The sequence below is a fragment of the Akebia trifoliata genome, chromosome 7, assembly GCF_017979445.1.
Source record: "Akebia trifoliata isolate Shusen 1 chromosome 7, ASM1797944v1, whole genome shotgun sequence".
Taxonomy (NCBI): Eukaryota; Viridiplantae; Streptophyta; class Magnoliopsida; order Ranunculales; family Lardizabalaceae; genus Akebia; species Akebia trifoliata.
Window position 1 is genome coordinate 23,250,957 of NC_141381.1, and position 23,039 is coordinate 23,273,995.

Here is a 23,039-nt window from a genome sequence, read left to right on the forward strand (position 1 = left end):
AGCCAAAATTCGTAAAAAATCTACAAAAATCAACAAAATGACGAAAATACCCCTTATGAATTTTGGACTTCCAGAAAATCTCGAAAGTATCTCAATTGCATTCAAAATATGATTTCGAGTCTAATGAGACCCAAATCGACGAAAACAGAGAAATATATGAGAAATCACAAAAATGACCAAAATGCCCTTCAATATTCGACTTTAACCTAGAGACCTTAATTCTTAGGAAAAGAGGATAAAAAATCATGAATAGGATTACGTGCATCGAAAATCTAAAAATTGAAATTTAATCAAAATCCAATTAAAATTAAAATTAAAAATTAATCAATTAATAAAAATTCAATCAATTAGATTAAAATTAAAATTCGATTAATCAATCAAAATTCAAATTAAATTTCAATCGACCAATCGAATTCAGATTAAAATCTAATCAACCAATAGGATTTAAATTAAAATTCAATCAGCCAATCAAAGTTAAAATTAAAATTCGATCGATTAATCAAATGAAAATTAAAGTTTAATCAAATTAAAATTAAAATTCAATCAAATTGAAATAAAAAATTGATCAATCAAATTAAAATTAACATTCATGCAACCAATTGAATTAAAATTAAAATCCAATCTACAATACCAAATTAAAACTAAAATCCAATTGACCGATTAAAGTAAAATTGAAATTGTGTCTAATCAATGGTGGACTTTCATGATACTAGTAACGTGGGATCCCCACCTTCATTATCCTAAAAAAAAAATGTGGAAAGTGAAAAAAACAGAAAGAAGAAAAAAACCGTGCAAGAAATTGGAAGGAAAAAAAATAGAAACGAAGTTTTTGTATAAGGGCTCTCTTTACACGTTCCCAAGGGTTGGATCCCTTCTCTCGAATGTCTCCTCTCTTAGATCCTTCTTTCTACACGTTCCCAGTGGTTGGACCTCTTTTCTCCGACGTTTTTCTCTCCATCAGATCATGCTTTCTACACATTCCTAGGGACTAGACTCCTTCTTCCCCACGCTCTCCTCGCTACTTCTCTTTGGGCTCTCTAAAACGGACACTCACTACAGTCTCTGCTCTCCCACCTTCTCTGTTTGAAGGCCCTCTTCTTCACGTCTCTCTACTTGGACTCTTTTTCCCTAGAACTCCCTCTCTCCAGCTCTCTCTCTTTCTCAAAGACTCCTCACGTTTTTAAATATGAGAACTTCTCTCTTACAGACTCCTCACGTTTTAAAAAAAAAGATACCTTCTTCCCTTACACCACGGCAGCGACAACCCACATTTTTTCCCTCTCTCTCACTTTCTACTTTCTTCTCTTGCTCCACAACAACAATAGTCCACGTCTTTCTTTCTCTCTATGTGTGTGCCAACACCCCAACCATCCCTTCTCCTTCTACCAAGGCCCCATCTATCTGTTATTTTTCTTTTCTTTTGAAACACCCCAACAGCCCCCAACCATTACTCTTTCTATTTCTTTTGAACACAACACAACACGGCCTTACTTTTTCTATTTCTTTTGAACGGTCCCACAACACAGATTGTCATTTTTTTTCTTCTTTTTTCCCTTTTCTTCGTCTTCCCAACATCAGTCATTTTCGCTCTTCTTCATCTCTGGACAACACCTTTTGACGTAGTGATCATTGTGTTTTCCCTCTTCTATCGACGACACTCACAAGTCAACTTGAGTTGCATCTGAATGAGAGCACCACAACCACCATTTTGTCTTATAGATAAATTTGGTTTTCTCTTTATTTTATTTTATTTTGTTGTTTTATTTCCTTTTTCCTTCTTTTCTTGTTTTTATTTTGCATGGATGATTATTCTTTCATCAATGTGTTCGTAATGTTTATTACATATTCTTGATTTTTTAATAAAAAAATCTTGCACATGGATATGAATTTTTGGTTCGTTGATTTTCCAGGTGTTCCTAAAGTTTTGATTTGAAAATTTTGCATCCATGTATGAATTAATGACTCACTGATTTTCCATGTATTCTTGATTTTTTGGATTAAAATTTTTTGCATTGAGATATGAATTATCAGTTCACTGATTTGCTATGTATTCATGAGGTTTTCAATTTAGAAATTTGATATATATGAATTTCATTCATGAATTTGTTAACATATTCATAATTTTCTTGATTTGATAATTTTAAATGATTGTGATTTTTGCTAATTTTGAGATTCGTGTACGCTTATATTTTCTTGATTTGATAATTTTATAGGTTTTTTTTGTTGCTAATTTTGAGATTTAGGTATATTCATATTTTGTTAATTGGCTGTTTTTATGTGATATTGAATTTTATCGATTTGTTGAGTTGTCATGTGTCCATAATTGCCTAATTTGGAAAGTTTCATACTCATAATTTATATTAAAAAAAATTTATTTTTAGAACTTTCTAATTTGGAAATTCATAATTTTCTATTTTAGGAAAATTCATATTCATCTAATTTAGAAATTTCATTTTTTGTGATTTTCCAATTTGAAAGTTTTGCATTTTTTTTTATTTAGAAATTTTATTTTCATGGCAATTTAAGATTTTCTAATTCGGAAATTTCATGTTCTTTAGTAATTTTCTATTTTGAAAAATTTATTTTTATAAATTTCTAATTTGGGAATTCATCTCATATTTGTAGGTTTCTAATTTTGAAAATTTCATATTTCTAATTTAGAAAATTTATAAAATGCCAATTTAGAAATTTCACATTCATAATTTTTTAACTTAAAGATTTTTTACAAATTCCCATTGTTGTTGATTTAAAAAATATTTGCATATGTGGATTGTTAATTGACTTTGGATCATGGGATAAAATTAAGGTTTCTTTTCACAAAATTTTCATTTTTGTGCAAAACTCAAGAAATCATGTAATGATTGAAAATTTTTTGTCGGAAGATCTGCTTAGCAAATTCGATATAATTTGATGATGATTGAACCTTAGTTTGATTTTAGTTTGTGCATGTTGATCGTAGGATAGTTTTGGATCATTGTAGAGATCACTCATCTTGATCGGACGGGTTCGGTGCCTAATGCTTTTTGAAACCCGTAATCTCCTTTGCCTATTTCTCTTAATTGTAGTCTGATTTAGATCCATTTTGAGTTATTTTTGGTTCCTAGACTTAGACTAGGTGGCGACTCCCATTTCTCTATAAAAATCCCAAATTTACCAATTGGACCTCTTCACTATTTAGTGAAAAACGGTCGAGGTGATTTCAGTAGCGATTCCACTGGGATTTTAAGGTCAAATTTGACCCGATCTAAGACTATCTCTAGGTTGACTATCTCTTGTATCACCTCCCACTTTGTATGAGAGACTTCATCATTAGATTGATACTAAAAGGTTGAATCCTTCTTTATATCTCTCTCTCGATGCAAAGGTGATTAGTTTCTGAAGGGACATCATAGACATTAGATGCATGCATGACCATTCATTAGTTTAGTGTTTTGGTTGTTAAAACAGTTGGAGAATTTGCTCCATCTTTTTTTTTCTTTTTGTTTAGGATTCAATAAGCAAGGTTGGTTGAAAATTGAACCTCATCTTATAAAGGTTTGTGTCAAGGTTACTGAAAATCTGAGCACCAAATCAGAGAAAGAGAGGTACAATGTGTGTTGATGACAAGTCATTGATAGCAGTCCTAAAGTAGAGGAAATGATCTATTAATTGGACGATCATCATCATCATCAATAAAGTCTTTATTTAAAAAATTTGGTGAAAAATCGTGTTGCTTGATTCATTTCTATTTAAAGTTATGTTTTGTTGCTTTAACATCCACTATTTTTAAAATTCAATCCTCATCTTTTTGGTTCTTCATCACTTTTTTAATAACTTTTTATTCTCACTTCTAATTGGGTCTGTCATCGATTTTTGTTGCACATACCAAATCATGTCAACTGATTTTCAATGTAATCGGTTGTTGTTTCACAATTGTGTTTCATTTTTAATTTTCTTTTTTAATATTTTTACTCATTTATCTTAGGTTCTTCTTTTTTGCTGGACTTTATCCATGAACATATTATTTGGAAATTAAGAATTTCACACTGACCTCTTAGAACATCATATCTCACCTAAATCTCCCAGGTCTATGCAGTACCTGAGCAACCACACATGCCATGTAAGATAAGGACACAAGTAATAAATGAGAGAATCTTGGTCTGACTGCACATACAAAACCAAAAGAGTAAATTAATTGTCTATAGTTTCAATTCTTTACGATTCCAATGCATATTTACATTTACCACTCTCATTTAATAAAACTCCCTTACCTCATTTATACTCTCAACTAACTCTAAACTAGTATATATGACACTGATGTTGTAACTCACAGGTCACTGTTAAATCTTACTCCCACTCCAGATTCAATGCCACATGATCTTCACTATTTCAGGTCTCATGGGACCTACAACACGCTTTCATGATACAACTTTGACCACAAAATTTTATTCTGTAAAACTTGTCCAACATGCAAAAGTGTAAAACTCCAATTCATAATTTGTTAAATGTGTGATGAAAAGCAGCAAATCGCTGGCAAAATTTTGCGGCTGTTTGCTAACAGAAACAAAGCATCTGAAAACCATTAAATTTTGTTTTATGTGGAATTGGGTAATTCTCATTCAAGAGGGTTCGGTATTGCAGCAAATTGAATGCCTTACATAAATTGAGTGACAAACACTAATTGCTGCATACACCTTTTGTACCATAGTCATGACCTAGACATTGTGGTTTCTTCTCTCTTTGTAATTTCTTACTCAAAATTAATGAATCTCTCTCATATTATTCGTGGACATAGGTACTACTGAGCTACATTGAATCTTGCTGTCTATATTTGTTTGTATCTTTTATTATTTTCATTATTTGATTTGGAATTTGTCGCTTGCACGTACTATATAAGCTGGATTGTAAGTTTGTACATTTGGACGTATATGTTTTGTCAAAATCATGCCATCACTTTCTAGGTGGGGTATGTGATTCAAGAAACCACGAAATTTTGGGGTTGATCAACTTAGCGAACTTTGTGGACGTATAGAATTAATTCTTCACCGACATACATTATCGCATTAAATTCATTAATGTTTCTTTTGTAGATGTAAATTTAGGAGAAAATACTACCTCAATCATTTGAACTTCCCCATTATACCATTACTTACCTAGAAAATAGATATTTATTTGGACTTGGTTGAGGTTCATCCAAGAGAATAAATAAAGATGTTTTAAAGATTTCTACTATTTCTACTATTTTAACTTTGGTTATTAGTTTTGTTGGTTTTTTATTTTTCTTCCTTGAGTTGGTTTGTATTATTTGTAGATATAGTACAAATAAGGATTCTCATTTATGAGCTGAATTTTCAACATTTTTCTTATCCCATATACCATTAAGGATTCTCTTTTTCGTTTCAAATTAACATTCTTGTGATATGTTCTTTTGTGTGTGTGACTATATGTTATTGGTTTAAAGGTGATGTCGTCGTAAATTGGACATGCCATAGATAAAAGTTGGATTCAGTTGTCTAGAAGTGCCCTTGAGTATGATGAAGGAGTTATTAAGTTCTTAGATTTTGCATTTTCTCGTTCAAGGTTTGATAACATAATTAAGTGCCCATGCGTCAGATGTCTCAATGCGATTTTAAAGGATCGAGATAATGTGCATGGTGACTTATTATGGTATGGGATGAATAAACATTACACTTGTTGAACGTATCATGGAGAGAAATTTGAAGATGAAGATAATAGTAATGAGTCTGAAGAGGGTGATGATATGCAAAGGATGTTATAAGATGCATTCGGAATCCCTAATTTTGATGATGAAGAGGTTAATGAATCAAATGATGATGGTCCGGATGAGCCAAATGATGATGCAAACAAGTTTTATGAAATGTTGAACGATGTTGAAACTGAATTATACCCGGGTTGCACTAAATTTTCAAAACTATCTTTCGTTGTAAAGTTGTTACACCTGAAATGTCTTAACGGATGGAATAATAAATCATTTGATATGTTGCTTGAGTTATTAAAAGATGCATTTCCTATTGGAGAAAAGTTGCCAAAGAATTACTATGAATCAAAGAAGATTTTGCGAGGACTTGGTTTACATTACAATAAGATAAATGCATACCCGAATGATTGCATGTTATTCTGGAAAGAACATGAGAATGCAAATGAATGCGTAGTATGTGGTGAGTCTAGGTGGAAAACTGTTAAATGCCAATTAGTTGAAAACCCCTCTGATTCGTCTTCAAAGGAGAAAAAAATACCTGCAAAGATTTTGCGTCATTTTTCGTTGATTCCTAGGCTGAAGAGGTTGTTTATGTCTTCAAAAACAGCTGAACATATGAAATGGCACGCCGAATGTCATATAAAAGATGGGGTAATGAGGCATTCAGTAGACTCTATGGCGTGGGAAGCTTTAGATAATAAATACCCATCATTTGGTTTTGAACCTCGGAATGTTAGACTTGGATTTGTCACTGATGGCTTCACTCCTTTTAGTTACATGAGTACTCTTCACAGTACATGGTCCGTTGTTCTGATTCCATATAACCTCCCGCCATGGATGTGTATGAAGCAAACATCTTTTATAATGTTGTTGCTTATTTCACTTGCACTAAGAAGAATCTTGCCTAGGAATGTGTGTTTGATTTTGATTGAGTTGTCCACATTCTTTAGACAATTATGTTGTAAGGTTCTAAGGATAGGGGAGTTAGAATGCCTTGAATCTCAGATTGCTCTAACACTTTGTAAAATGGAGATGATATTTCCGCCGACTTTCTTTAATATTATGGTGCATTTACCTATTCATTTACCCAGTAAGGTCAAGTTGGCAGGACCAGTACAATATAGGTAGATGTATCCAATAGAAAGGTACTTGCATAGGCTAAAGTCATATGTGCGTAATAAAAATCATCCAGAAGGTTCTATTGTTGAAGGGTATTTTTGTGAATAATCGTTGACATTTTGCTCGAGGTACTTGCATGGGATTGAAACGAGGTTCAATCGGCCAGTGCGTAATAATGATGTTGATGATGGTTCAAGTGAAAAATTGTCAATTTTCAAAGAAAATGACCGTGTTATGCAATCTCACAAATGTTGGGACGGAGTGAGTGGGAACAAACTCGTCTATACGTGCTAAACAACTGTGATGAAATTGCTCCATTTGTTCTGTAAGATAAATCATTTCAATTTATCTTTATTTATATTCATAATTGATAGTAGTCCCTAATCAATGAAATAATTTATTGTACAGACAATACAAACAGATAATTAAAGACACTCATAATCACATGAGTGTTAGGGATGTGGAGCGAAAACATGTGAAGGAGTTCGTCGAATGGTTTAAATATCATGTATGTGATAAATATCATCAAAATTAACCCACTTAAATATAGTTTTAAATGTATTAATTTCATTCTTTGATCTTAATAGGTTTCACAAATGCGATTAAATGGTGAAGACGTAAATGAACAAATCTATCAGTTAACTCTCGGCTCTTCTCATAATGTGATTTGTTTTAAGAGCTTCATTGTAAATGGCTTTAGATTTCACACCAAAGAACGAGATAGGTGTAGAAAAACTCAAAATAGTGGAGTATTTGTCTTTGTAGAAACACATAGTTTTGCAAGCGCTAAGGACACTAATTCGGTGACAGGTAATGTAGGATACTATGACATCTTAAATGATGTTTTAGAGTTGAAGTATCCAGGTGAGAATCGAGTCATACTATTCAAATGTCATTGGTGGGATGTCATAAACCGAGGGGGATTTAAGCAAGATGAATATGGTTTCAAGTGTGTGAATGTTATACGGATCTTAGGCACCAACGAACCATACATTCTTGCAAATCAAGCACAACATGTTTTTTTTATATAAAAGACAACACCCATTGTGATTGGCATGTAGTAATAAATACACAACTACGAGACTTATACAATATGGAGTCGGAAGATGATGTAGTAGCAGAACCTTTCTAAAATAATGAGCCAGGGTTGCATCAAAATGCAATTGATACAAATGATGATGTTATCAATTGGAATAGGAACATATCCAATGAGTACTTGTCGAAGGATATGTCGGTGATGATTAAGGCTTCATTAATGATGATGATGACGATTACATCGAGTATATGATTGATTGTGTAAATTGTTGTTTTTTTATACTAATAGTTCATTTTAATAAAATGAAATTATTCTGTCATTTGATGAATATATTGATTTTAATTATCTGAAAAATTGTTGGTTAGATATGTTGCGTAGAAAATCATCTAAGTAGGTGGTCCAACAGATAGAGGGGATAAATAAGCCCTCAAATCGAGTCTCAGATGCATCATCTAGTATAGCTAGACCATCTATGAGAGGTGGAAATGGGAGTAGTAATACATGTATGATATGTTTTATTAAGTTATTTTGAACCTTGTAGTATCATCAATACAATGTTTATCTAAATAAGTTTTTATTGACATATTTTTTGTTTTGTTATATTTTTTTTAACTCTTTAAACAGTTTCTAGCAGTACTAGGAGGAGAGGGCCTGCGCGAGGCGTAAGAAATTTTGGACAAAAGTAGGGCAGAAGATGTTAGTGGATTGGAATGCTTATTGTTAGTTAATAGGAAAGAATGCTAGTCATTTTACACATTTTCTACGGTACGTTGTGAGGCACTCTGGTCATGCTCCATTGCAATTCAAGTCATGGACTGAGGTTCCAGAGCATGCGAAGGATTCCTTGTGGCGAGAGGTTCAGGTAAATATAGATTACTTTATATTTTAGGTATTGTTTCACGTTTGTCTTAACAATATGATATATGCTTATTATTTTTCTGGTAATGTTTATTTTTTAGAGATTTGTCAAGATTGATGATGATAAAAAAGACTGGATAATGCTATCCATGTCAATGAAATATAAAGATTGGAAGAATGACTTAAAACAGAATTACCTACAATTCGATACAGATGAGGAAATATTGCTCAATATTCCTAACGACGTCTCAGAAGCTGATTGGACCTGGCTCGTCTACTATTGGAGTACTCCTGAGGCTCATGTATAAATTATTAAGAATTTTTTAATTAACAATCCTTTAAAATGAATGATATTATTATAATTTTATGAAATTTGTGTAAGTTGTATCAAAGAGGAACAGTGAGAATAGGAAAAATCAAGTAATCAAACATGTTGGGGGGACAAAAAGTTGTGCTCAATATCGTCATGAAATGGTGCGTATCTAATATTGGTCATTTTGATTATATCACTATCTTCTAATATTCAATGTGATTTATGACATATATTTAATATGATTATGTTTGTGTTACTAAAGGGTGAGGGTAGAGAACCGAGTAATTTACCTACTCGAGCTGAAGTCTTTAGGAAAACCCATATTAAAAAAAATGGGTCACCATCTGATCCTAAGTCGGCTGAGTTTATGTTATGTGATCTTCAATAAATTTTAATATATCTTTTATTATTTTCATACTAATTAGTTCATTTTTGTTGTATAGGCTAAAATGAAAACGGATTATGAAAAAAGTGGTGGATCAGATTCTACGCTTATAGGCGAGAAGATATTCACTGACGCTTTTGGACCAGATGGGCATGGTCGAGTGCGTACTTATGGTCTAGGCTCGACACCAAAATCAATTTTTGGCTCCTCTTCTCGCTCATCTCGTACTAGTTATGCCGAGATGCACTCTTAGTTGATTAATCTACAACAAACGTTAGAGGAAAGTAATCGAGAACATGAGGAGAGGTTTGTTGAGATGCAGAATCAAATGCAGAGTCAAATCCAGAGTCAGGTGCAAGAGCAAATAGCGTAGTACTTCTGCACCATGTTTCCAGACGACCATCCTCCTAGCCAGGGATTATAAGACTTAGACTGTATGCTTGTTTGTCTTTCCCATGACATTAACTTCTTTTTTTATTATCTTCGTACAATACTTAAGACTATATTAGGTAACTCTGTATATATTAGGTAAAACTTTTTTAACTCTGCATGTATTAGGTAAAACCTTTTTAACTCCGCCAATGTAAAATTAACGTTTTACATTGCCGGTCCCAAGCCCGGATAAAAGAGGAGGGAGAAGGTATGCCATGGATTCCTCACTGTGCAAGCTCATTATTGTACTATCGACTTCTTATTAAAATGATATTAATAGTTTTGCATTGTATGTTTCTATAGGTGGTTGAGTTGAATGTCCAAGTTGAAGAACCAGGGAACAATAATGTTCACAGTAATGCATTCTATGCAGAAGAGGAACTACTCAAATCTGAAATGCAAGCAATGTGTGATTGTAATCCTTTTTTTTTTGTGGGTGTTTTTATTATTACAGAGGCAGTTCAGAAGCGTTGGCACTTGTAATTATTTCTTGTAATTGCAGGTTCTGTACAACATTCTTGATTGGCCTACTAAGCCAAATTCCAAATTGGTTGTAATAGGTACAGTTTTATTATTAATCGTGTTCCTTCAAGGCTGAATTATCCCTGTTCATTGAATTTCTAAAATCGTGTTGTTTCCTTTTCCATCAATCTCTTGGAATCATATGCGGAAAAGGCCTTTTCAACTATTGTAATAGTTTCATCCTATATCTGTTTGTGATTTCAAAAATGCATCTACTAGCTTGGCGTTGTAGTTTGTTTACTGTATAAAATACTATGTAGTTTAATTGTTGAGTTTGGCATGTCTCCAGGCATTGGATACCTTCAACACTGCAGTTGTGTCTCCTATCTATTATGCCATGTTCACTTCTCTCACAATTTTTGCAAGTGTCATAATGTTTAAGGTAAATATTGATGAACTCATACACTACACCAATATATATAGAGTTGGTCGATCTATCCTTATTCCTTATTCTTACGTCCCAAGTGGGAGACCCATATAGGTCATATATTGACTTTGGACCACACAGTGAATTATGCTCAACACGATGATATTTGTCACAACATATCAGCACATTCTAATTTTTATTGTGTAAAAAGGGTTTTCCTAAGCAATGGGTTAAATGAAAAATACAGATTTTTCAACTCCAAGTCAGCTTTTCACTTGTCTTGAAATGTCAAAATGAATTGCACGTTTTTGTTGATCGCCTCTAAGGTATGGACAATTCACTGTACGATTGGATCATCCCATATCCATTAGGACCTATGGCCCCTGAAAGCATGAGTACAAATAGGGAGTATGTATAGACTAACTCGTCTGTATTTTGGGTTTTTCTTGCACGGTTTTTTACATGGTCTCATAGCCCATTCTGAAACTTCTAACCATATAAAAAGTGCATTACAAATTGAACATTTTGTACTGCACATTTCACCCTTAACCTTGAGTTCATTTCTCATAGGACTAGGAGTTCTGTTTGTTGATTTTTGGAGAGGAAACCCTCCTCATGAAAAAAAAAACCCAACACTTCTAACCCTGTGACTGCCTATTTCACCTTCAATTTTTTAAAATAGCTCATTGTAACATATCAAACATATAATTTAAAAGAATCTGGACTATTGAAATCCTAATCTACTTTAAGTTCACAATTGATGAGGTTGATAAGTTTCAGAATGAGCTGATATTTGTGATGGAAATGACCTTATTAGTGAGGAGAATATTCTCACTAAAAATCAGCCTTGTGAACCCCGCATGTATGCTTTTCAACAAATTCATTAAGTTTGTTGTTAATTATAGAATTACTCTGGTCAGAGTGCGAGTAGTATAACATTAGAGCTCTGTGGATTCATAACTGTGCTGTCGGGTACTACAGTGTTGCATAGTACCAGAGAACCAGATCCTCCAATTACAGGTATTTTGTGCATTTACCTGTACTACACAACTTGCATAAATTGCTTCAAATGGATTTTATGTATCATGTGTTAATCTAGCCCATCTTATTTATGGCAGTTGTTATGGTATAGGATTTACCTAGGAACTCAAAGAAAGTTAAGAAACCCATTCTTCAAGAGGGGGTGAATATGCAACCATTACTTCCAAGAGAAGTTTTGAGTGATCACTAGTCGCATTCAAAGATGTGAGTTCTGAAAACAATATGATGATGATGATGAACACTAATGCATACTCTTTAAACTCCTGAGGGAATTAAATCTGAATTTAGAAAGTTAATCCAAAACTCTATTTTGAAGTGTCCAAGTTCTTAACTCTTGTAACTAGGATACTTGATTCACCACATTGAAGATGTCTTTTGACCTCTTTTACAGATTGTATTTTAGGATAATACAAGTAGTTTTCCTGATGTCATGAAAGAATGTAAGCAAAAAAAAAAAAAAAAATAAAAAATCTTGTTGCAAGCGCTTTAGGAATTCCTTGAGATCATAAATTTCTAGCTTTTGTTTTAAGAAAAGCAATGCTTAAACTCAATAATCCTTGCACTTATTTCAAGTGATAAATGGTTTTTTTTTTCTCCCAACACATGCAGATTTGTACTCACCACTATCTCCTAGAATATCATGGCATATCCAAGGGAATGGGGAACTATGGAAGAAAAAGGATAAAGATGGGCTATCTGCCGAATTTGTCACAATTCTTCGATAAGACTATTTCACTTAGATGAGTACTTGCATGTGAATTCATTCACAATTCAAGGGAAGCATTTGTTCTGAAATAGTTGCTGTAAATCTGCAGTTTGTTGTAAATGCTGGGAGATGCGCTATTTATGATTTATGGACTCTCTATAGCAACTCAATATGTTGATCAAGGATCCATCTGTGCTCGGGGAGGCCAAGTTAATGAGGTCTTACGTCTCCTCTCTTCTAAAGTAAATCTTCTAATCCTTCTTCCTTTAATACCTCATCTGAGTGTGCAATTGTCCTCCTAGCCTTGTTTTGGGGTCTAAATTATTATTCTTTTGTTTCAATTTTTTGATATAGGTCTGCTCCATTTGTTTCTTTTTGTACAAGTCTGGTTAGTGGTGTGTGGAGTAGGGGACTGTAATAACCTAATCCTCGGCTTTGTAGTGAAAGGAATTTATCTATTTTATTAGGCCTTTTTTTTTTGTCCCATGGCTACTAGGAGTGATCTCACCAAAGAGGTCTTCCTTTGTGATATTCTTTGGCGCCTTGGATTAATATTTTGGTCAGACTCTTCATAGAAAGAAATAGTATATTATCTCTTGTTAGTGTTTGATTCATGATTTTCTTCTGTTACAGTTCATTAATGTTGCAATTCAGCTTTTCTATATTCTATATTGAGATAGTCTGTTCCTGATCATAGGTAAATCATCAAAATAAGGCGAGAATATAAGGTTTTAAGGATTCAAGAAGAATGCCTTATTGGTGTGTTCTCTCTCAGCTTTTTAATGAATCTGTCTTTAGTGAAATTTACAATTGTAGGTGGTTGCTTGAATCTGTCTTTAATGAATCTGGAACAACAGTGCTTGTCATTGGTGGGTAATGCTGTGTTTGGGGACGGCAGTGCATTAGGTCCTGGAGGCGTTTGAATTGAGGAGAGAATTTAATTTACAGTGGGGTGGGAGTAGGGCTGGGCTGGCATTTCAAAATTTTTTTTTCACAAAATAGCATTTACCGATGGACTTACAAAGTCTGTCGGTAAAACATATAGCGACGGCAAATACTCCTGTTGGTAAAGATGTAAACAACTGATGAAAAATAAATTTCCGCACTAAATTTTTTCCGGAAAATAAGGGATACAACGACGGTAATTTTATTATGCCGTCGCTAAAACAAATACCGACGCGACCAACTCCGACGAGTGCCAACGAAAAATCTATCCGTCGGTATAATATTCTGCGACGGACTTGTGTGGATTTAGTGACTGATTTAGCCGTCGGTACAAGTCTCTTTTCTAGTAGTGTACAAAGAAGCGGTGCTTCAAGATTTTTGCTTCCACTTTCTCGTGGAGCAGATAGTTCCTCTGTTACTGCTATTGTTGGTTCCATGTGCTAGCTTGTTGTAAGAGGTCAGTGGTACGAGTATTAAAATATTGTTACATTATTCTAGAACTATATCTTTGTATATTTCGTTCCTACACATATCATTTATATATATCTGAGATGTGTTTGGGGGACATTTAAAACTGACAGCTATTTTTACTACACAATCATCTGGATGCTGTCCATTTTTTCAATGTTTTCTACAACCACCCAATGTCGTTGGATCTTGTAAAATGGATGGCATCAGAGATGTAAAAATAGTAGTCACTTGTAGATGTCCCCAAACACATCCATATATATAGTTTGTTTGTTTGATTCGAACTTATTAGTCAGTTCATTTTGAGACTGAGAAGAAGGCTTTTTGCATTCCTGTTCATCTGAACACCTGTACGGTGGGCAGGACCCATTGATAAAATATGTAAGAGCAAGACAATTTGAACTTAGGCAGATCATATTCAGCCAATGATTTTATTATTGTGCTGATTTGCAAATTGACAACAGTCCAAAATTCTCACCGATTGGATAATTCAAAGATCCAAGTTATACCTTTTCCCCCTTTCCCGACCATTCATCTTTATTTTTTTTACTTGCTTCCCTTATTTCAACTGTCCTTGATTTAGGTCTTTTTAGACTTGTCATTGTCTGGCAACTGAAATTCTATGGAGTTGACTATGTAACAGCGACATGAATGGCTTGTTGGTGCTTGGTACAAGTAGGAGTATCTATATCCTGCTTTCAAGAAGCTCAAAATAGATGTGTCCATTCATATGTATTATAATATAATATTTTAGTTATATTTAAGAAAAATATAAGTAGATTTATATGTGTGTAGGGCATAGGCATACGATGGCTCCTCCATTAGCTTAGTTCCCTTTTCATCTTAACAAGGAGACTGGTATAGTACAATGGAGCATACAGCTGGAACTCCCTGGAGAAAAAAAAATCAATCCTTGATATGACGACCTGGGTCTAAAACCCACCTTCATCTACTAGTTGCTAACCACTATCCTGCTTGTTTACCCATTGAAACCAAATTTTCTCAACAGATATGTTTTAAGCAAAATAAGCTCTGTAAGACCATTGCATAAGGTATAAGGACCATTAGAGGTATGTGTGTGACCTTACACATGCATCCCATACACAGATAAATGCAAACATGATATTTGTCAGTATGAGTGATATGCTCTCCCTAGTAGTTGACCTCTGCATAGTAATAGTTACATTATTATTTATTTATTTTGGTCAGTAGTAGTGCTTACATTATGACTTATGCTTGTAGGTAAGGTTGCTGGCACTTGATGTTAAAGTCTGGGAGCCTTCTGTTATAAGTTTGCTTCAATCATTGGGTAATACATAAATCAGGTTCATTTTTGTGTGTACGTCCGTCTAAATGTTGGCAAAACATTGATGGGAGCTATGGGTAGGTACATCAAAAGGTGGCAATATGGCAAACCCATAATAGACATGTTATTTGTTGTTCCTAAGGTTATTTAAATCATGCTACTTTCTATCAGCACCTGCTCTAAAGATCTTCACTATTTTAAATATGCTTTGTAGTCTGTTTTGATGTTCATCGACATACACGAGAAAAAATTTCTTTATCTAAAACTTGGTTCCACTAATTGTATATTCTATATACTTTACTCCTTATTTGTACTAACATGGAGGGAAACTGGTTGACATACTTGGCGCAAGTTCTTGGTCAGGACAGTCTTTAAGTTAACCTAAATTAATGGTTTAGAAAAACAATCTTGTAAGTCTAATTCTACTTCAATTTTTTGGAATTTAAGGCTAAGTTGTTGTTGTGAGGTGTTAAGTATGTCATAAAGGATTGAAATTTGGAGTTAAAAATTTGCAATACAGGTTTCTAGAGTGGGCCTTGGCTGTGGGAATCTTTCTGGAATGTATAGATCTTTAATCTCCCAAGAAGCTAGATGTGCATTAGTTAAGGATTATTTTCATAAAGGAATCACATTCTTTGATACTGCAGATGTCTATGGAGTTGATCATGGCAATGAGGTCATGATCGGAAAGGTACACTTTTCTACTTATAACAACAAGTGCGAGCTGCTATTGGCACTCCAACTTTTACTTAATACATCCCAATTAAAAATAAAGAAAATAAGTGAATGGTTTAAAATAAGTAAAAGTTGGGGTGGGTGCCAATAGAAGCTCTCTCTCTCTCTCTCTTTCTCTCTCTGTTTTCTTCTTTTTGGCTAGAGATTTTATATGAGCCTAATCATAATTGTAAACAACAACTGAAATTGTTTGAACGAGTATTATAATGTTGAGATTATAATTTGAGCCAAACCTTTGTATTAATGTTTGAACAATGTGTATTAATCTTTAATTAGGTGTGTGATAAATAATTCAAGAAATTGGGGTGTAATAAGTAAAAGTTGGGGTGTCAATAAGTAAAAGTTGAGCCTAATTATGGATGTATTAATTAGGCTGAATTATTTGTACTTATCACCTGAATAATTTGATTATGGAAAGTTTTTTTTTCTTCTATTCAATCCTAGATTTCTCCGTTAGAATTGGTTCAATATTAATTTGCAAGCCTTGAAGGAGCTTCCTCGAGAAAAAAATTCAATTAGCAATAAAATTTGGAATTACACTGATAGAGGGAGGGAGAGTTGGGGCAAAGAGTACCCTTGAATATGTACGGGAATGCTGTGAAGCTACTCTTAAGCATCTTGACGTGGACTATATTGATCTATATTATCAACACCGTGTGGAGTTATCAGTGCCCATAGAGGATATTTCAATTGTCACACACATCATTTATGTTCATGCAATTACCATTTTCATTTATACATTTGATCTTGATGTCTCTTTCATTTGAAATTATTTTGAAATGTAGATGGGGGAGTTTAAGAAGTCGGTTGACAAAGGAAAGATTAATTACATTGGCTTATCTGAAGCCAGCCCAGACACAATAAGGAGGGCTCATTCGATTCACCCCATAACCGCCCTTCAGATGGAATATTCTTTATGGACTCGAGATATCGAAGAGGAGATAATTCCTCTTTGCAGGTTTGTTGATATTTATGCCGTCTCGTATTCTTTCTTAAAATGAACCCACTCTAATTGAGTCATAAAGATACTAGGAATACTAGTGAAATCTTTATAGTGATATAATATGCTTTGTATTTTCTCAATATACTTGTTTCCTTACATGGTAATGATCTTGCGACGCTCAATTCTGCTTCATAACTAGTACAGAGCTTGGTATTGGAATAGTGGCATACAACACTCTTGGTCATGGGTTTTTTGGTGGGAAGGTAGTTGTCGAAAGCTTGCCTGCAGAAAATATGTTGGCATGAAATTACTCTTATCCCACATCCTACCCTTAATTCTTCTATGTTCCTAATATAAAATTTTAAACCTTATGACCATTTATTTGCATTTGGTGGTCTTTCAATCTTCTCAATAGAATCTACATCCACGGTTTATGAGAGAGAACCTAGATAAGAACAAGCTCTTGTATACTCGTGTTGCAAAGTTGGCTGATAAGCATGGTTGTACCCCTCCTCAATTAGCTCTAGCATAGATTCTACATCAAGAGGAGACCAGTGTGGTTCCGATCCTAGGTAAATTTTGGCTTTTATATTCATTCCCTTAAGAACCCCATCTTCATATATTAAAAATATTCTTTATAATAGAAGTTGAGGTTGGTTTTAACATCTATTTAGTAATAAATTTATCATTGTCATCATCGTTGCATCATTGTCATCAAAGCCTTATCCCAAAAAATTATGGTTAGGAAAATGAATCTTGTTCCTCTATTCAATTATATCTAAAATCACTAAAAATTGTTTGTTTCTAATTTACTTTCTTTTTGGCCTTCCTCTCACTCTATTAGAACCTTCAACTTGCATATTTGTTTCTAATTGGCCCTAATTGCACGTGACCAACCATCTCAACTTACTAATTATTACATCACTAAAGATAAAAGAGGAACACTAGCTATAACCATAGAAGCAACAATGTAAAAAGAGTAATTTTTGTGTAAGATCTCCTTGATATATAAAAATGTTTTTTTTTAACTACCCACACAATGTTGGATGTTTTGATAAGTAGTCTTTATGATATGGTGACCTATTTTTGTTGTTGTTGTTGAATTTTGATAGGAACAACTAAGATCAAGAACCTTGATTCTAACATTGACTCCTTGAAGGTGAAGTTTACACAACAAGACTTAAAAGAAATTTCAAATATAGTTCCCATTGATGAGGTGGGTGACGATAAAGAGTTCGCCTTCTTCAAAGACTATCATTGGAAGTTGGCAAATACCCCTGTAAAAAAAGTAGTTAGTTTCTAAGCAGAAAAGAAGAAAAAATCAGATGAGTCGGAGCATTTCATCTGGAAGGATGGCATTATAGTGTCGTGTGGCCCCTTGGTCCCCACGGGGCTCAATGACAGTCCTCTAGAATACAACGAGTACGTTGTGTACCACCCAAAATAGGTATATCGGTTAGCACAAGGAGTAGGGTATTTTTAATTTTGGATTTGTAAATTATGACTCATTGTAACTCTTTTTGTGTATAAATTAATGTGATAGAGAACCTCAATATTTTCTATTTAGGTCTATTTTGATTGCGGATAGGTGCATAGAAAAAAAATTAATTTTTTTTTTTTTTTTTTTAAAGTTTATATATTGGTTTATGACCACTTTAGATATTAGTTTGTAACTGATGCCTAAAGTCTCAGACTTAGGACATCAGTCTTATAGACATCGGATTTTAAATCAATGTCTAAGATATATATATATATATATATATATATTTGTTATATAAATGCAGATTTGGAACGATTTTTTATTATGATTTGCTTATTTGGTTTTTTTATTATTTATTATTAGACAAAATATAAATCGTAATTTGTAACAAATCTCTGTAAAAGTTGTGACTATTGCAAGTTTGAATAATACATGATGTAAATCTTAAAATAAAAATTAATGCATGTTAGTTTGATTGTGCTGGACACATTTTAGATTGTTTATAAATTTTAAGGGTTGTTAGTGAACCAAAAGCTCTTAAAGTAATTATACTTACTTTTTATTTATTTATTTTTCACGTGTGGGGGGGGGGGGGGGGGGGGGGGGAGGGAGCAAGATCTTTGGATGGCACAATATGTTAGGATGAGTTACTTTTCTTATCCTAGCCATCTGTTTGGGTAATTTAAAGTCTTTTAATAGAATTTTTATATTTTCTGGGTTTTGATAGAATTGAATGGAGAAATAGGATTTAAGTTGTTCTTGTTGCCTATTGTATCATTGGCTCTTTTATAATGTCATGATTTGCTTATTTGGTTTTTTATTATTTATTATTAGACAAAATATAAATCATAATTTGTAACAAATCTCTGTAAAAGTTTGTGACTATTGCAAGTTTGAATAATACATGATGTAAATCTTAAAATAAAAATTAATGCATGTTAGTTTGATTGTGATGTTTGTATCTGGACACATTTTAGATTGTTTATAAATTTTAAGGGTTGTTAGTGAACCAAAAGCTCTTAAAATAAATCATTTTTAGCTAAACATGAGAAACAATTAAAACAATCTTATATGGCATTGTTGTTTGGATTTTCTATTTGTTAGAAATGAACTTTGCCTGAAAAGCTTACAACTTGTACTGATTCAACTCAAATGATCTGCCTTCTGAAACCAGAGCAATAGAGCTGGCTTTGGAACTCACATACATGTTTCTTGAGGCTCAGATATGTGAGTCTACCCGTACTACTTACTACCTGTTCCCTCTTAGTCCATACCCAAGGTGGGTCGCACAGTTTCAGTGTTGAAAACTCATTTTTTCTAATAAATGCAAAAGAGTCTGTTTCATGAAAATGTGAAATGTGTTTCGAATCTAGAGAATTCGATTTGTGCTGTTTATGTATTACTTACTGGTTCATTTCGATCCCTATTTTAGGTTGAATATTAATTTTGGTTCTTTTATTGGTTTTTGCTATTATTTATATACCATTTTGAGGTTCTTAAATTTCTTTTGAATATCTTCTAAGCTTATGAGATAATGAGAGTGGATATGAACACACTACAATTAACAAAACTGACTAGAAATTTTTGGGATAGGACTGATGATTATGGTTATGGTCTTGTAAGCTTATGAGATAATTGGAAGGATGGGACTGTTGGGGGTGGGTTGGTTTGTCTTGGATCCTACTTATATTTTAAATTTATTGCTACACTTAATGATAGTAATTCTTGATGTGTCTACATTTGCATTAATCCATATATATCAGTACCGGTTGTAATTATCGTCTCTGAACCTGTGTGAGGATAGATGTGCACACATTTGATGGATCCTTTGGTGCAGAAAACAACCCAAGAAAGGGATGCAGGAAATGGTGCCCAAACAAATTTTTTTTGGCTCCAGGCAATGTAGTTTAATTGGCAAGTTTTTCATTTAACTCTAGTAGACTTGAATGGGAAATCTGGATTCATTTTGGCATCCCCAAAATGTTTAGATAAGGCTTTGTAGGTGACGATAGTCCAAGTACATCCAATTTTGAAAGTTTGAACACCATACATGGTTGATTCTATATTCCTTCCATTACGATTTTTTGGTTTAGCAGGTAAAAGAACTGAAAATGGAGATACATCCAATCTTGGATGAACTAGCACCATCAACCTTGAACACATCTGTCGATTTAAAGGTCATCTCCTTGCATTAACTCGACAAGTTGTCATCCATCTTCCACCAATTTCCCTCTCAGCTACTTTTTGTTTTGCCCTCATTCTAACTATTTGAATGGCTCTTCAGGTCTGCGACGGACGATGATGGAGACATGGCTGAGGTGTAAAAAGAATTCTAGGAGTCTTATGGAGTACACATTTTATGGAGGATTTCATTGATAACTTGGCATGAATGAGTGTTTGTCTGGTACATTAAAATGGATAACTTGATTGAACTTTTCCTTCTCGCTTGTTTTTCCTCCAAACTTGGCCGAGGTGGGGTTCCACCAGACGGCAGGTTAGTTGGATCAACTACTTTCAACTTTAGTTTGATTTATGTATTTGGGACATTTGAGCTGCAGAAATATGGAAAACTCCACGAAAATTTTCTTTTTCTTTCTCCTCTATTCGTAGTCTATGCTTCCTTGCCGAAGATTGGAAAATTCCAGGGAATGGCAGATGGAGTATCATCACCTTTTATCATTTCCTTCATCGATTGGTGCAGAAGCTACGATGGGTTCTCCTTTTGCACTTAGTAGGTTCACCAAAGATCTCATTAAGAAGAGGGATAGGAGATGTATTTGTTAGTGTCCAGATGTCTGTTCATAGGAGCTCAACTATTCTTTGATGTTCATACCGTTGTCGCCTTGTGTATCTCTCGCAACCATTAATTTATATATGGTTAATTTTCTTGTGATAATGGTTGGAAAATATACGATTCAGATTTTCACTGTATTAATCCTCTAAATCACCTTATTTAATATTTTATATTATAAAAAGCTCTTTACAATATATTAAATGGTAAAATATAATATAAAATAAGATCATATATTTGAAAATTTTAAAATAATTATACAAAATTCAGTTATGGATAGATCTTCATTTTGTAAGAGATAAGCTAGTAGCCCTACTTGGAATGGATTGCCATATTGGTAATCCAACTTCACAACCCTCTAAATATCATGGTATAAATTAGATTGAAAAAACAAACAAACTGTGTTGGCATCGAATCATGTTTTTGGATGTCGCAAGGATTTGTGTTCATAGAGAATTAGAGGTAAGGAAAGTCTCTGTTTTTAATTCATGTGGGTTGAACATGCCACCTACAAGGAGTAGTAAAAATAATAGAAGTGTTCTTTTTAAATGGTCCCTGACCACCATTTCAATTGTTGAGATCAATTGTTGTTCAAATTTTCCAGATGGACAATATAAATCATTGACATCAACATTTCTTCAATTCTTTGAGATCAACATTTTACAATCATTGAGAACAAACTTTAGAGTTAGGGGTGAAACTTAGTCCGGTTTAAACATATAACCAAACCTAAGTGATAGCTTTGAGCTGGTATGATTAGGATTGGAACAAGTTGCGGTTCTGTTCTAGGTAAAGAAAATGTAGAACCGATGAATTTAGTTTAGTTCTCGATTCAAGGCTTGCATAGAACCGAACCAAATAAAAAACCAAACCCTTATAAAATATGTTAATGTATATTAATTTACAATGAATTAGATCATGAAGGATGAATGATATTTTTATCGGGCTTACTGCTTAGGAGTTAGAAGATAGATTAATGACTTATTATATGAAATATTTCATGTTTATTATTATTTTTTCACTAAAATATATGTTGCTTCCACGCATGCTTATAGGATATTAGCAATTGATAGAACCGAACCAAATCAAACCGAGTTTAATTTGGTTTGGATTGATTTAGTTCTATGAGCAATTCGGTTCAGTTTTGATACTTGTTTAGTAGAATCGACCTAGGTCGGTATGGTTTCAATTTGGTCCCAAATCGAATCAAACTGGACCAACTTGAACCCCTAATTGGGAGAATCTATGTAATAAAACGCAATAGTGGGTCCTATTCTAGTTGCAATTTTGTGGGTGTAAAAGCATCGCACTCTAGCTAGAGTGGAGTGGGTCCACACTGCCTCACTTTTTTGCCTTTCCGCATCTTCCCATCAATTTTATTGTTTTTCCTCTCTTCTCCCATTTTTCAATAATATCTTTCTAATTTTACTATATTTCATCTTTTTCAATAATACCCTTCTAACTTTATTAAATTTACAATCTATTATTTTTTAATAATAGAGCACGGGTAAACTCTAGGGTGGGTCTTACTTTATTTACAATTTTGTGTGGGAAACTACCCTTACATTCTAATGATCACCACACTTTCTCCTCTGGGTACATTTTTCTTTAAAATCAATAACATCCCAACCGTCAATTTGATAGGGAGCCTCAAACCATAGATTGAGGCTAGTACTTAAAAAACATGTATATTTTTAGCCGTACTACATAATTCTTACAATTTCAACACTATGTGTACTAAGATCCATGGATTTTCCTCAAGTATACACGCTCATAACTTAGAGAAAAAACAACCCCAAGGGGTTGGCCTAGTGGCAAACTGAGCCTTGATAAGCTCCTCAAGAAGGCTAGGTCAAGTATTTGAAACCCCACCAAGTAATGAATTTCTTGGGGC

General features: G+C 33.6%; 1 protein-coding gene across 23 annotated transcripts; it reads left to right on the forward strand.

Moving 5' to 3' along the window:
• Nucleotides 1-2,718: 2,718 nt before the first annotated feature.
• Nucleotides 2,719-21,420, forward strand: LOC147398443 (aldo-keto reductase yakc [NADP(+)]-like). 23 transcript variants are annotated; one of them, XR_015179862.1, is made up of 16 exons: nt 2,720-3,032; nt 8,219-8,356; nt 8,478-8,715; nt 8,813-9,185; nt 9,468-9,843; nt 10,145-10,256; nt 10,344-10,401; nt 10,653-10,745; nt 11,636-11,750; nt 11,849-11,975; nt 12,381-12,719; nt 15,133-15,199; nt 15,844-15,887; nt 16,717-16,889; nt 17,079-17,446; nt 20,451-20,945. XR_015179862.1 is itself a non-coding variant. In XM_086447637.1 (15 exons), the coding sequence occupies exons 11-15, from the start codon at nt 12,597-12,599 to the stop codon at nt 19,656-19,658; spliced, it is 537 nt and encodes a 178-aa protein (XP_086303763.1). In that variant the 5' UTR covers nt 2,719-3,032; nt 8,219-8,356; nt 8,478-8,715; nt 8,813-9,185; nt 9,468-9,843; nt 10,145-10,256; nt 10,344-10,401; nt 10,653-10,745; nt 11,636-11,750; nt 11,849-11,975; nt 12,381-12,596; the 3' UTR covers nt 19,659-20,945. The 23 variants fall into 23 exon arrangements, 3 of the variants coding, with proteins under 3 accessions (XP_086303763.1, XP_086303765.1, XP_086303764.1); XR_015179864.1 differs by having other exon boundaries at nt 2,722-3,032; nt 17,290-17,446; XR_015179878.1 differs by lacking the exon at nt 17,079-17,446 and adding an exon at nt 15,717-15,757 and having other exon boundaries at nt 2,726-3,032; nt 12,381-13,236; nt 19,529-20,945.
• The last annotated feature ends 1,619 nt before the right edge of the window (nt 21,421-23,039 follow it).

Bases quoted from the DNA above. Each gene is read 5' to 3' on its own strand.
- LOC147398443 (XM_086447637.1), top strand. From the start codon at position 12,597: ATGCTGGGAGATGCGCTATTTATGATTTATGGACTCTCTATAGCAACT. The intron at 12,720-15,132 runs GTAAATCTTCTA...TTATGCTTGTAG, and splicing joins TACGTCTCCTCTCTTCTAAA to GTAAGGTTGCTGGCACTTGA. The intron at 15,888-16,716 runs GTACACTTTTCT...TTTGAAATGTAG, and splicing joins ATGAGGTCATGATCGGAAAG to ATGGGGGAGTTTAAGAAGTC.